We start from the raw sequence: 15,383 nt of genomic DNA, 5'->3' as shown, positions 1-15,383 counted from the left end.
CTTCACTTGGATGCTATATTTTCTTGGGGAAATGAGCCTGATCCTGCTAATTTTCATTTTCTAGTACTGCATATTAATGAATATACTTTACTGATTTAGGCCCCAATTCTGCAAACTTGTGTGTGTGTGCTTAACTTTAATCACAAACGTAGTCCTTTTGATTCAATGGGACTGTTCACTTGTAGCAGTGAACTAGGGATCTAATTCAGAACAGCAAATACCATGCTTATACCCAGGCATATTGCCTGTAACAGCCTCTTTCCGCGCTCTGTCTGGTGCACATTGAGGTTTTGCATTATGGAAGCAAATATTCCAACTGCTGCAGAGAGTTGCACATGACCTTAGTCCTTCCCAATTCCCTATGCATATTGAGACAAATCCTCAAGTGCACTTGAGCAGTTCTCAGGAACAAAGGTTGCTTTTTATTATCTGATCCTGGTGACAAACACTGATTTATCCCCTGAGGAGCAGATTCATTTTACACTTCCTCTACTGTATCCACAGCTAAAGGCATACACTGGCAGCACTGTAATGATGCCTATGTCAGAACGTATTGATGCATATGTCAAAGATTTTAGTTTTGTTTTCTCCAAGCAAAAGTTATGGGGAAAAAAAGCTGTCAAACTTACAATTTCACTATAAAATACTTATTAGGAAGATCTGATCTGATCTGATCTCATTTAAGTTTGTAACAGAAACCATCAGAGGGGTGAAGTTCTGCAACAGCCTCCCCAGGGGAGCAGTGGGGGTAAAAATCCTAACTGGCTTCGAGATTGAGCTTGATAAATTTAGGGGAGGGGATGGTATGACGAGACTGCCTACAATGGCATGTAGCCATCTGCGGCTGCTAGTAGCAATGATCTCCAATGGCCGGTGATGGAACACTGGATGGGGAGGACTCTGAGTAACTTCAGAGAATTCTTTCCTGGTATCTGGCTGTAGGGTCTAGCGGAAATGCTCAGGGTCCAACTGACCACCATATTTGGGGTCAGGAAGAAATTTTCCCCAGGTCATACCAGCAGAGGGGGATTTTGCCTTCCTCTGCAGCATGGGGCCTGGGTCACTTGCAGGTTTAGACTAGTGTAAAATGGTGGATTCTCTGTAACTTGAAGTCTTTAAGTCATGATTTGAGGACTTCAGTAATTAAGCCAGAGGTTATGGGTCTATTACAGAAGTGGGTGGGCGAGGTTCTATGCCTGCAATCTGCAGGAGGTCAGACTAGACAATCATGATGGTGCCTTCTCGCCTTATCTATAAGTCTATGAGAAAAAGTATAAAATGCTTCCTTCTTGAAAATCAAATATGCTATCTCTGATACTTTTGTAACAAACAGACTTTTAAAAAATATTGTCCCCTAAATGCCTCTTACAATTTACACCAGCTTCACAAGATTTCTTGCACATTCTCTTCAATTAGCTGGTACTGAACACTGTCAGAAAGGATGCTGGACTAAATGGACCTTGGATTTGATCCAATATGGCAATGTCTATGTATTTATAAACTATTTCTATTTTAAATTTTAAAAAAACTAATGGAGAAACTTAACATAGTTGAGGTTCAAAGATTTTGAATATCAAATAAGACTTTCAGCAAAAATATGAGTTCCATGCTTTGAAATTTGCCTGGAAAACAGAACTGTCAGTGAATTTGTTTAATTTTTCATTAAAACCATGCTTCATTAAACACGTTTACTTCAGAGCAAGGGATTCAGGCAAGGTAAACTTCAAATTGCTATGGAATGTTGTCTGATCACTCTGCTTCCTAGGTTTGTATTCAATGCTCATCCCTCTTTAATTTTTTGGGGATTATCTACTGATTTAATTAGTGCCAAGACCTAGCTTTAAAGAAAAGGATTAAAGTAGGATTTGTCACAGTACAAATTCCACTGAGTTTCTTATCAGAAGGGATACCTCTGCCTAGGGTTTAATCCAAAAGGAGAGGTTTGATTCTCTAGAGGCTATTTTATTTTTCACTTATTTGTCTATTCATGACAAATGAAATTCAGTGTTGTTGTCTTGAATGGTAATCAAAATTAGCAATAGCAGTTGGAATTAACACTCACTCCAATATTCTATTCCTTATTATCAAGAAGTCTGATAAATCTCTGAAGACAAGACCAGCTAAATTTTTACAGTGAAAGTTACGTGAGTTTAACATGAAAAGCTTTTGAACAGCACACATCCCTGTATTAGAACACCAGCTCTCTTGGGAGAGAAGTTGAAAGCATAGGGAAGCCAAAACACTGAGTAAAGAGAAAATATTATAGTATGTGCTGGTGTTTCTTTGAACCTCAGTGCAGAGGGCATCTCACAACACATAAGCCACAACTGAGCACTGCAATTAAGGAACTTAATCAGCCTGAGAGGCCTTCAATGGGCCTTCTGCAATTAGCTGCTTTTCCACCATTGACTAATCTCTACTACACTGAAAACCATCAGACACTTCACACGGAAGGGTCACAAACTTACATTCTGTGACTGCAATGTTTAAACCTCTTTCTTATAACTCAGAATGTAAACATTTTCTGAATATACTTACAACCAGATTCATAGCAGATGTAAATTGAGATAGCTCCACTGAAGTCAATGAAACTATGGAGATTTACACCAGCCAAAGATCTGGGAGATTGTACATCTACAACCTTGTTCTAGTTTCCCAAATTACATCAGATATGATTTCAGAAAAATGTGTGAGCATTTGCTTTTGAATAAATACTCTAAGCACTCTATGACTTTTATTTTCCATCTGTAGTTGGCAAGAAGACAAGGGTCTTTTCTTCCTCATGTAGCTCTCACCACGGTGATCTGGTGTTATTTATGTTTTGGTCTGGATTACTGCCTGGCACACAACATGAGGCTACACCCAAAACAACCCACTCAGAATCTTCACCAGGCGCAGTATATGGTTGCCTCCTCATAATCAGTTCTTCTCTTAAGATGCACAATATAACAGTCCTTCATAATTTGTATTGGCCTCCAATTTGTTTCTGGATGAAATTTGGGGTGTTAGTTTTAACCTGTTAAGTGACTGTTTCATGCTTTACACATGGCTTCCTACAATATTGTCCCAGTATTGTCTCTTCCCAACTGTGGTAGTTACAATCAGCTGAAATGCGTAAACTAGCAGTGTCACAATTTAAACAGGAAGGGTCTGGGGGAAAGGTTCTCACAGAGAAAGATCCCCAATACTGAAGCTGAATTCTGCCCCACTTGATTTCACAGAGCCCAGATTTGTTTAATTCAGGGAACATAATCAGGCCTACCTATTAACTGAGGCTTCTCCTGAAGGGTGGTAGTTTTTAATGGAGAACAGGGGAGCAAAGAGAGGGAGAATGTATTTATGATGGCTTGAGAGTTTCTTTTGTAAATATGGATGTAGTTAAATCTTTAATGTTTTGTAAAAATGTAACCTGAATAGAGTTAGACACATTAACTAAATTTCAATAAATAACATACAATCTTCATTAGAGCTCATATTATCACTGCATATTTTATCTATGGTGTTACTAAATGCATATATGTGTGTGGGAGTACAGATATATAGATTTACTAAAGCTACCATAGCCCACACATTTGATTTTCACCATGATTGATGCTGCAGTATATAATACAGCAAAACACTTCTCCAGCACACAGTCTCTTTGTGTTGATTCTAATTCATTACTGCTCAGAGGTGCTGGGTTGCCAGCCCTGGAAACTGAAGTCTTCTGTTCCACACAAAATAGAAAACATGCAGACAGCAGCACTGCAAGCTTTCACACATCACCCTGCCATTATCCTTCACCCGTGGTTTTGAAGAGCCATTTCTAACAGAGAAAGGTGGTCCCCATGTTCGTTCCATTCTTGGCTTCTGCTAGCACCAGGAGTGCCAAATTTCAGCCACAGGCTTGGGGGAGATTAACTCGCTGCTGGACAGAGACTGTATAGGTCCACAGAAAAATTTGGATTTTGTCTCCTGCTTGGTTTCCCCTTCCAGTCCAGACCATCTCTCTGCTTCTTCACCTCTGACCATGCCAACAACAGCTTGGGAAATCTACTTACTGTTGGCACACACTTTACCCCCGTCGCTCTCCAGATTAGTACTCCCTGCTGCCCCTGAAATGCACAGCCACAGCAGGAATGGTTATATTTGTTAAACCGCATAGTGCCCTATTCAGCTCCTCATTGTGGCCATAATTTTTAAGTCACAATGGGGGCAGGCAGAGATTGATCAGAGTGATTGGAGGGAGGGAATAGACTTGTAGCATGCAACACACTGTGGAAAGGATTGCGGAAGTCCACCTTGTGTTCTGTCTCTTCCTTCTACCAATCTTATCTGTTTCTTCTTCCTCCCCTTTGCTTCCTCCTCATCCTCCGTTGATTCTCTTCACCCTATCATGCTACATTATTTCCCCACATCCTTAGTTGCTTCTTCTGTCCTCAATCTCCCACAGTCTCTGCCCAGAGTTTCTGCGGGCAGGCAACCTCCTTTTCCTCAGGAACCATACAAACCAAAAAATGGTTCTGATGTAATTTAAAAAATTTGCTGTAAGTTTGTGTGTCTTTCATTTATTGCTCTTTGAATTCTTTTTTGGCTTGTCTAATTATACTTTTACACTTGACTTGCCAGAATTTATGTTCCTTCCTATTTTCCTCAGAAGGATCTGACTTCCACTTTTTAAGGGATGTCTTTTTTGTCTGTAAGCACCTGTTGAATAGCCATGGTGGAATTTTTTGGTTTTTTTACTGTTGGTTTTTTTATGTGGGGTATACATATAGTCCGAGTCTCCATTACAGTGTTTTTAGAAAATTTCCATGCAGCTTGCAGGCATTTCATTCTTCACTGTTCCTTTTAATTTCCATTTAACTAGCCTCCTCTTTTTTGTGTAGTTCCCCTTTTTGAAGTTAAATGCTACTGTTGTGAATTCCTTTTATATTTTCATCCCTACAATGATGTTAAATTTAATTATACTATGGTTGCTATTGCCAGGCAGTTCAGCTTCACTGACCTCTTGGACCAGATCCTGTGCACCACTTAGGACTAAACCAGTCCCACCTAGAGCCACCCACAGAAAGAGAAGCAGAGAAGCAAGGGAAATATTCCTCCTGTATTCATCTCTTCAGTGGGTCTATGTCTTTTATGTAATTAGTAGCTTGTGGAGAACACAAGGAGCTCTCACAGAAGCATCCAGCCAAGTTTCTGCAAGGCAGGCCTAACAATGATTTATTTTGTGATCAAGTAGCATATGATAAACTGTCTTCCTGAATGCTGACCTTGTATAGATCAGTAGGAACTTGAGGTTCTGGTTTTTCTCTTCACCTGTTGTATGCTTATGTGAAATGATTGCATTTGATTGGCTATGGGTGTCTAGAGTTCAGCTTTCTGGGAGCTAGTGTGCATCCCTTGCAAGTGTTTCTTCCAGATAAGACACCAACTGGGGAAGGCAAATGTTGGGTGCTAGCTACAGCTGTCCTTGACGAAGATCTCAGGGGTGAGGGGTGCACCAGGTGCCCAGCATACAGCAAGTATGCTCATCTGTTGTGCTGGAAGGAGGGGCACAGCTGGAAAGTTCTTCCCCAGAGCACTGGGAGGTGGAGTAGCAAATGGAAGGGATTTTTAATATATATATTATATTATATATATACTATACTCTTCCTCGGCTCCTGTAGTCTGTCTAGTGTATTGTGCACTAACTGAAGTATACATACATGTGGCAACAAGATGCATTACAGTGTAGAGGTTCAAAGGCATAGAGAACTGTTTATCTATGAAGAGAGATTACAAGCTCCAAACCAGATGAGTGTGAAAAAAGGGACTCCAGGCCACTGCTGTCACCTGAGAATCCATGAGCTGTGATGGAGCTAGTCAAATAGCCAAGAATGAGAACTATCATAAAAGAGAGTGACCACATATCTTCAATGGGAGCAACAAACATAAACCCCATCAAAGAAAATAGCACTATGTGGACTGTAGCAAGTATTGTGTGATTTACAATATCCATTAGAATTCTAACTTCTGTTTTCTGTTAGCTAACAGAGAGTTGACCTTCCAGTGGAAATCAACATTAAGTGCTAGAACCAAAACTTTCATGAACTATGAAGCTGTTCATACTACATATCTATACCACTTCTGGATACCTTGAATTCTTAGAAGTGAATTTGTACATGCATATTTTCACAGAAATATAGTGAGAGATCAGAGCTGAAATGTGAACTTAGTAGTCTAACAAGGTCTTCAAAACCATATTTCTGCCATTTCAAATATGAAGTCAACTCATTAGATAGCAAGGAGAATATACATTCCCACATTACCCTCCAGGGAAAACAGAAACCATCCACAACACTGGTCTAGGGCACGATGTTCCATCAGGCTTCTACCAACACACTGCATGAACTGTGTGATAGTAAACCGATACTGTTCATAACATATGAAATGAAAGGTATTTCATTTGCTCTTTATACTATTAGGATACAATACCTGTCCAAGGTTAATGTCACAGTTTCATTCATTTCAGGGATATCATCGGCTTTGACAGTAATGTTGATTGAAGTGTCACTTTGTCCAGATAAAAACAAAACAGAGCCATTAAAAGGACTTAGATCATCATACGTTACTGCTTTTGGATTGAGGCCAGAAGGTTTAAAACTCCAAAACACAGTGGCTTGTCCATCAGTCCCATCTCGATGCAGAGCAATGGAAACCTAGAAAACAACATGGCAATCTGTGACTTTGAAAGCAACAGATTAATTTTTTTTAAATCAGCTACACCCTAACAAACTACTAAATGGACAGTGTGCATATTGGTATGGACAGGCTGATTCTCCTTTCACTTACATCAGTGAATATCAGAATTAACACCATGGAAGTCAATGGAGTTACATCAATGAAATACTGTGAAAGTATGTATTTCATATATTTGTTTGACTCATTTATATAATCATATATGTTTAGATTAATAAAGAGATAAAACAAGCTGTTTACAACTTAATTCATATGACAATTGAGTAAGAAGCCACAAGTGTAATAAGCTTTGTGTGACTGAATTGCCAATGCTCATCTCTTCAAGAGGAGAAATTGGTTTTAAAGATAATTACCACATATTTACTTTCATTATTTTAGCACCATCTAATCAACTAATTGTTTAAACTAATTAGCAGAGTTTTAATTGGAGTTTGAAAAAGACAGCCTGCCAATGAAGCTGTCCAAATTCAGGAACCGTGGGAAGACTGGCATTAAGATAATAGTGAAAGAAAATGAGAGTGTGGAAAAAAAAAAAGAAATAGTGTTCCCTGATTGATATTAGAACACACAGAAGAATCTTAGTGCACTTGAAAATGCTTCTTTTGGGCTCACAAACTTTAAATATATAATATTTGGAAACTACTGTGCCTGAGTCGCAAAATGACATGTTTTATTTATCAGTGGGTCAACTGAAGAACCAGCATAATCATTTCCATGAGGTTGATAGTTCTCGCTCTCTCATTTGGGAGCAACATTTTAAAAATCCCAGAAAAGTGAACTTTACTGGCTCAAACTGGTCATCAGAGGAATTATGTAATCTTGTGACAAAATGATGAGCAGTGGTAAATACATACTCCACTTTTCCCCTCAATTTCCTCTCTGTCATTCTAAAAAACCAGTAACATGTTTGCAGCATTCACAACAAGATGAGCTGGTATATATAACTGTATCTTTATTTCAAGCATTCATTTCTAACTTCTTATCTTAGACCCTGATCCTGCAAACACTTGCACGTGTGCTTTACTTTAAGCCTGTGAGTAGTTCCATTGTTTTTAATGGACTACCAATATCTTCAGATCAAAGTTTGTGGGACAGCATAGAAAACTAACTGCTCTGTAGATAAATAAAGAACTCAAGCTCCAGGACTGTCAGTCTTCCACCAAGTAACTTAAATTTAGGGGGAAAAAACAATAAAATAATAAAAGATAATGATTCTCAGTATTTCTTGATTATTTTTCACATTTACAGTAATTTTAAAACTTCAGGGATTTAATGCTAGTCTTTGTAAGCTAAATGGGAAGAAATGTTTTTAATTGCACATTTATAAGCTGTCCAAAGATATAAGTACAGACTTTGAAGGCAACCGGGATTTATTTTCTGTACCTTTTTTATTCAGTTCAAAATGAAAAAAACATTCTACTGTATTTTGAGCTTTTAATGCCTATCCTCGAAGCAGAAACTTTATCCCTTAAGCCACAGGACAATTTTTTAAAAGGTAACAAAATATCAGTAGAACTTTGTGACAGCTGTTTAGAGCTGGGACCCTCCCCTCCTCCTTCCTAGCCCAGGGCTCCTTCCAATGAACTCTAGGATTGGGGTCATGCTAACCTTTAAGTATGACCAGCAGGCTGAATGTGTCTTGAACTTTTAAATGGGTAGCTTTTCTAACATGGCTTTAAAACAGGCTTTGGCAGGATGAGGATTAAAACTCAACTCCAGACAGTTAGCTGCTTCTGCATTTTGCTAACGAGGATATGAGGATGGCAAGGTGTTTGCCAGGAAAACTAAAGGCAGAGTTCAGGTGGACTGCTCAACCTTTAACTTTAGAAATGTCCTGACATTGGAGTGCTTAATTTCTCAGTCTTCATATTGAATCAATGCTAGTATTTTACATGGAAGACTATAGTAAATCTTATTTGCATACAAACTGAACTTGATAGCAGGCAGGAAAATACTTTATTTTTAAAACTTTAGGCATTATATTCAAAAATGTTGTAAATATTTTCCCCCGTGTTCTCAATATTTCAAATGTAACAAACTTAGAGATGGAAACCAACCAAAACCTTGAACCTGAACACATATAAGCTTTTGGGAAATTAATATCCTGATCCACAGCTCAAGCCCATCCCTGAATATTATAAATGTTGCATTAGGAAAAGGTTAGCCCATTTAGATGGTTAAGTCAAACAAGACACAACTAAGGCACATTTGATCCCTGCCTCTCCAATTCTGAGTTCCTATGTGTGGGTCTAACTAACTTTACCTCTTAGTGTCCAGGACCCACAAACATGGATCTGAATCAGAGAAAAGGGACCAAAATATCCCTCAGTATATTTTGCTGAGTGTGACTATAGGAAAGATTAACCCTTGGCTTTGTAGATGTGTTTATAGATATCACAGGCCAAATTCACCTCTGTTATAATGCCATTAAAGTCTTACACAATTTTGGCCTTTATGAAAAAAACTGTTCTTTTTCTAACTTGGCTTTTACTTTTGACATGGGAAATGTTTTAGATTAGGTGTGATTTACAGAAAGGTTTCTCTCCAATTTACTTTTGAAAGACTACACTAAGTAAAATAGATTAAACTTCCTATAAATAACTTGCAACAGTGAAGGACAATATGAAAAAGGCTTACTTACCATGGTAGCAGTGGAGTCCTCTGGCTCGTGAAGAATAATTGGAAGATTACTAGTAAAACCAATTTCCCCATTTGCAATGTCAGGAGTAATCCTCAGGGAAATATTCCGAATCGCACCTAGTCTAGGACTTACAGATGGGATTGGAGGAATGATATTCACCAGCTCAACTCTTTCCATCTACAAAACCAAAACAAAACAAAAACCCAAATTCTTTAATATCAAAAGGGCGCAACACTGTTGTTTCTAACTGAGAAATATGTGGCAATATATTGTCATTTTGTATCTTTAGCAACATCCTTTCAATTTTTCTCTTATTCTTTCATTTGTGTTTTATGTTATGTGAACTGTAAGTCTCCTTCCAGTGGTACAAGGCTAAAATACATGTCCTGAAGAGAAGAAGAGGGCTCCATCAGATATCTAGGTGTCTCAAGTCAAGCCTTGTTGTGCACGTTGAATACACTGGTCTGAATTTACTGGAGAAGTGACAAAGCACTCCTGGAGAGGGGTGGGAAGTAAGTCTACTGATATAGATAAAGCCCCCATGCCTGGCCAAAGGGCCCCAACTTCTGAAGGATTTTCCCTGCAAAAGGGGAGGTTTTAGTGGAGTAAAGCCATCACAGTGGCTCCTTTCCCCACATATTTTCTGAATATTGATATATGGGATAAGGAAAGAGGTGTGGCTAAAACTCAGCTGTCCCTCGGTTGCTGTAGTAGCCGCTTGGAGCTGGTGCAGGCTAGAGCAGCCTTCACTATATGTCAATATGAACGAAAGTCAGTCATGACATTTGTTGAGCAAGGGAGCAAATTTACAGCTATGTGGTGGAGACAGACATGAACAAAAATTCCTTTTCGGACACAAGATAGTAAACTTTCAGGGATCTATTTTTCAAAATATTAAGCATTCAAATAGTGAACTCAACTGGATATTTGCATGTGTAAATACACATACAACTGCAGAAATTGTGCAGATAAATTACGCCGGGAGCCCAGGGAAGCAAGCAGGTAGGCTGGCAGAAAACTAGGCAGGATGCCTGCCCCCTGGTCTCTGTCAAAAGTTTTGACATAAATTGACACATTTCTGCGGAACATTTCAATTCCATCAACTCAGCACCTTTTCAATGGAAATTTGGCCTGCATTTTTGTAGGCTGAAAAACATGAGTGCATTTTTGAAAAGCATGCCCTTATAGGCTTGTCTCCCTTTTAGTTTCTCCATTGTCAATGCCCTCATTAAATAAATCTTCCTTGTGGAAATATAAAGGATTGCTCTGATGAGCGTTTGGGGGAAATACTGACAGGAAATACTGTCAAAAAGGCATCATCTTCTGTCTATTACTGAAACAAGTATAGAGGGTACTATATGTGACCCTTCTTAACTGACGTTATAAAGACTTGAAAGTATATGTTCCAACTTCAGGGTATCTAACCAAACTGATGTAGAAATATCTTGAGCTGTGTATTCAAATAGATCAAAAAGCGAAAGAGGCACCTCAAAGAAAGATGTGATTGGGGTTCAGAATTAAACATGTAAAAGCAGAGATCCAGATAGATAGTGAGGGAAATTTAAAGCATATGCTCTCCTGTATCAGTCTTATCCTTTAGGCTTGTTGAACAACAACAGTGACTTCTGCCAGTGTAGACTGAGAACACGGTCATACCTTGTCTAACTTGACAGGTAATCTAGGCTACTGTCCTAACAATACCAAGTATAAGAACTTAATTTTTGATGGTGTAAATTGGCAGATCTGCTGAAATCATCGGAGCCGTACCAATTTACACCAGTAGAGATTTTTGACCTGGAAATATTTTTTAAAAGTTCTCCATTGAGAAATATATAGCTAAAATATAAGCCAAACTTTTCCTTTCCACACACTTGTATTCACTTATGTATTCATTTATAATGACCAGCAGGCAATGGAGCTTTATTTTTTTGTATTTGTTTTTGAATGTACAAAAATATCTAGTAGAACCCTAATTATGGATTAATCAGAGTTAAAATATAATCAAACCTTAGTTTATAAAACATTCCTCTCTTTTTCTATTATTTTAATAATATCTACGCAGATTCAGTAGTGAGGCAACCAGAAGTGAATACAGCATTCCAGGGAAGATCATGTCATTACCCTGTAATATTTCATCATAACGTTTTCTGTATTGTTCAGTTTTCCATAGGACATCATGCCATTTTGATTTCCATATTTCCCCTAATGCATCCAGTCATTTTTATTTTGTTTTTAAATTCCAGACACATTCACTCTATATTCAAACATGTCAGTTATCACTATAGCTGTGTGGGAATTCCAATTCCTAATCTATGGAAAATTTCACATTTTAAAAAAAATATTCAGATTTGTAATGACAAGTCTGAAGTGTGAAATTTCCCATGGAACCGATATTTTTGAAAAAAAAAATCCATTTTTCAAGAACATTTTTCAAAAATTTCCAGCAGTGGCTGTCCACGTGGCCGGATGCCAGAGAGCCAGGCTGGTTGGGAGCCTGAGAGCTCCAGCTCTTCAGCAGCTGGCCAAGAGGACTGTGAAGGAGATGGGAAGCCCTGGCTCTCTGGCAGCTAGCCAGGCAGGCTGTAGAGGAGCCAGGGAGGCCGGGAGCTCAGGGAAGCAAGCAGGTAGGCTGGCAAAAAACTAGGCAGGGTCTCTGTCAAAAGTTTTGATATAAATTGACACATTTCTGTGGAACATTTCAATTTCATCAACTCAGCACCTTTTCAATGGAAAGCTGTTCCACTGGGAATTTTCAACAAGCTCTAATTACCACTCTTGCAATCACTATTGTATTAGGTTGTAATTAATACTAAAAACTAATTCTGCATTCGAGCCTCTACTCCAGAGGTTCTCAAACTGTGGTAATGAGCTCTGCGCAGGCGTGGCTCCACTAATTAGGTGCCTGGACCCTGGAGAAGACGCACATGTAAGGTGAGGTGGTGCCCCTGGGGAGGATGGGGGTAAGTGGGAGGGGGAAGTGGGGTGAGAAGAGGAGTGGGGGGAATTTGGGATGTGCAAGGTTACGGCGGCCAGAGAAAGAGACGACTTTCCCCAACTCCAGGGCTGCAGCTGCCGGGGAGAGACGGCCCTCCTTCCCAGCCTCAGCTCTGTGGCTGCTGTGGTGGGGGAAAGACCTCCTTCCTTCAGAGCTGCAGCTCGGGGGTGGCTGCAGTGGGGGAGAGAGGGAGAGACCCCCTCTCGTTCTTATTCCCAGCTCGGGGACTGCTGTGGCAGGGGAGAGAGGGAACCATTAGAAAGGTAAGACTACTGGTATTAAATTATGAGTTGTGTGCTTTTATTTGTAGAACAAAAAAACTTTAATTATTATTGAAGGGTTTTTTATATAGTGCTTTTAACCAAAGCGCTTTACAATAGTTAACTAACGGTACAAATAACATTTGGAAAGATCATCAAGTGGTCCGCCAAGACCCTCAGCAATTTTCAAGTGGTCCGCAGAAAAAAAAAGTTTGAGAACCACTGCTCTACTCCATCCTCATCTCATAAACATTTTTACAGCCTTCACCACCAACAGTTACTTGATAGCTAAGATAGATAAGAACTATAGTAAATATATTATTTTATAAAGAAAGTACCTCCAACACTCTTCCTATTTCCCGCCAGCTGTCTCAAAAAATAGCCATTCACCAAGTCCCATTTATTACTATCTTATTTTATTATTTTCCAGGAGTTATTGGGGGAGGCATGGAGGAAGAATGAGTGAGTAGTAAAATATTTACTTTATTTTACATAGTATCTGAGTTAGTGTTTGAGTTGTCACGGCTTTTATCACTGGATGTCTTAAGCATCTGTGCTTGGCCTGACTGAATCACTCAAAGAATTATTCAATACATTGGGATCCTTTGAATTTGGAAAAGCCCATTAGTCTTCCTTAACATGCCAAAAGCTGTATCTCTGACTACAGTAGATTATTTAATTGGGTATGTCACTGAAAAATATTCAGCTCATTTCTCTGATTCTTCTAGCCATTCTTTAGCTTCATTCAAGCTTTGTTTCCTCCTCCTCTTCCCTCCCCCAATTCTTGAGTTACTCATCTATTGTGTACAGTACAAGCTCTGTAATGTTCTCATTCTAACCATGCTCCCTGATCTTATAGCTCATTCACAACATGAAGGGATTGTCTTAGTGACAAATAGTGCTGTTTTCCAAATGAGTTTTTAAATGAATTGTCCACTATAGAAGGCCCCTCTTGTTTAATTTATCTAAACACACAGATCCTTCCGGTTCATAGAGAACGTACAGCACTGAAGTCTGCGATCTGAAGTTTGAAAAGCTGTGCAATGCACACAGGATCACTGGCCATGAGGAATTCTACAATATCTATCCTGCACTAGTTTGTTTGCTTTTTTACATCCCACACTTTTACTGCATTTCAATACCTCTTAAAATCTCCTTTGTATTTAAGTGTGGTAGATTAATATGTTTCACATCTGCAGCAGATATAGCAGATGAATCTGTTCTAGGGCTCCAGGAGGGAGATCAAATTTTAAATTAAAAGAATGGGACATGGTCATCATGGCTATCAGCAGTGCAGCTAATCAGAAAATGTCTCCCTTCCCGCAATAGAAATTTTGATGAAATGCAAAAACAAAAAACAGATTGTGAAGTATTCCATTGGACATTTCAAACTTTTTGGCCAAAAAAAAATTAAAAACTGAAAAAAAATTGTCTAAAACCTAAAAAATATCAGCCAGAAACTTTCGTCTGAAAACCCACTAAAAACATGGCTGAAACCTAAAACTTTTGTATTCAGAAGTGCTGCCATGGTGTCTCACGGGAGTTGTAGTTTGGATGCCTCATGCCCCAGTTCTCTTCTATAGGCCAGGCTCCCTGGCTGGACTACATCTCACATGATGCACCACAGTCTCCCTTCTTGGTGAGCCACTGTGGTGCATCATGGATAGTCTGGCTGGGGAACTTGGCCCAGAGGAGACTGAATACATAAGGCACCCAAACTACACCTCCCATGAGTCACCACGCAAGCATTTCTAATCAAAAACATTCTGGCATTGCAGGTGAATTTTTTTGTTTTCAGGTGTTCTGTAAAAAAATAATTTAGATGGAAAATTTTCAACCTGCTCTAATCAGCAATGAAAGAAATTGCCTGCTTCCAGAAACAAAATTAGAAAGAAGAAAAAATAAAGGGCAGGAGAGAACCTGGAAAGAAAACTGGAAGAAAAACTACGAAGCTCAATTCAGAAGCAAGTCTAATGTGGTGTATGTTTCACCAGCTTAGACTCCCTTAGATTCATACAGACTTACTGACGTTTAACTTACACTCCCTACTTATCCTCTTTGGATTTGGCTTGCTGAGTTTAGTTTAGTCTAAAGGAATGTAAATTGGTGTTGGTCACGTGCCAAGGGTATGGAAGAGAAGAGTGTATCTTGAAAAGTAACAAGAGTAGACCGCTCCCCCATTCCAGTATGCTGTTACAATAGCTTTTCATACTGAACAGTTTTGTCTCACTATATTACTATAGTTACTATATGTTCCCCCTTTCTCTTTATCGTATCTCTCTGTTTTCTCCTGTTTTATACTTACATTGTAAGTTCCTCAGGGCAACGACTGTCTTTTTTGTTAGTTGTTCATACAGCACTTCGCAAAACTGGCTTTTGGTCCATGACTGGGGCCCCTATGTCCTACCTCAATACAAAGAGTAATTCTTATACCTTCTCTTGGCTTCTCGACAAATAAGTTATATCAACTTAGCCTTCCACACACTTCCCTAGAGTGATCAGTATTCACACTCCAGTAAGTAGGTGTATCTCCCACAACCTTATATTACATCAGCCTGTCTGACTTTGGCTCACATCATTGACTTAGGGCCTGACTGATGATCCAAACTGGATCTCTTCCAAGAGTGTAGACTAAGAGACAGATCTAAGGCCCATTGAAGTCAATGGGAACCTTTCGATGGGCTTTAGATCAGGCCCTATATGCAAAAAATGAAAAAGAAGGAACAAATATCATTCTGGTAACACCGTCATGAAAATTTACCACAAA

General features: G+C 39.1%; 1 protein-coding gene across 1 annotated transcript in view; it reads right to left on the bottom strand.

Annotated features, from left to right (window-relative positions):
• The window catches only part of LOC122465972 (adhesion G-protein coupled receptor V1-like), a 60,088-nt gene that overhangs the window by 27,594 nt on the left and 17,111 nt on the right, over positions 1-15,383 (bottom strand). The window contains exons 9-10 of the mRNA XM_043547378.1: positions 9,362-9,538; positions 6,457-6,680 (exon numbers count right to left, since the gene is read on the bottom strand). Of these exons, the coding sequence (XP_043403313.1) occupies positions 6,457-6,680; positions 9,362-9,538 (401 nt within the window). The remainder of the gene's footprint in view (positions 1-6,456; positions 6,681-9,361; positions 9,539-15,383) is intronic.

The sequence above is a fragment of the Chelonia mydas genome, chromosome 5 (genome assembly GCF_015237465.2).
Source record: "Chelonia mydas isolate rCheMyd1 chromosome 5, rCheMyd1.pri.v2, whole genome shotgun sequence".
Classification (NCBI taxonomy): Eukaryota; Metazoa; Chordata; order Testudines; family Cheloniidae; genus Chelonia; species Chelonia mydas.
The sequence above is the reverse complement of the archived record's forward strand: the minus strand, read 5'-3'. Positions and strand labels throughout refer to the sequence as shown.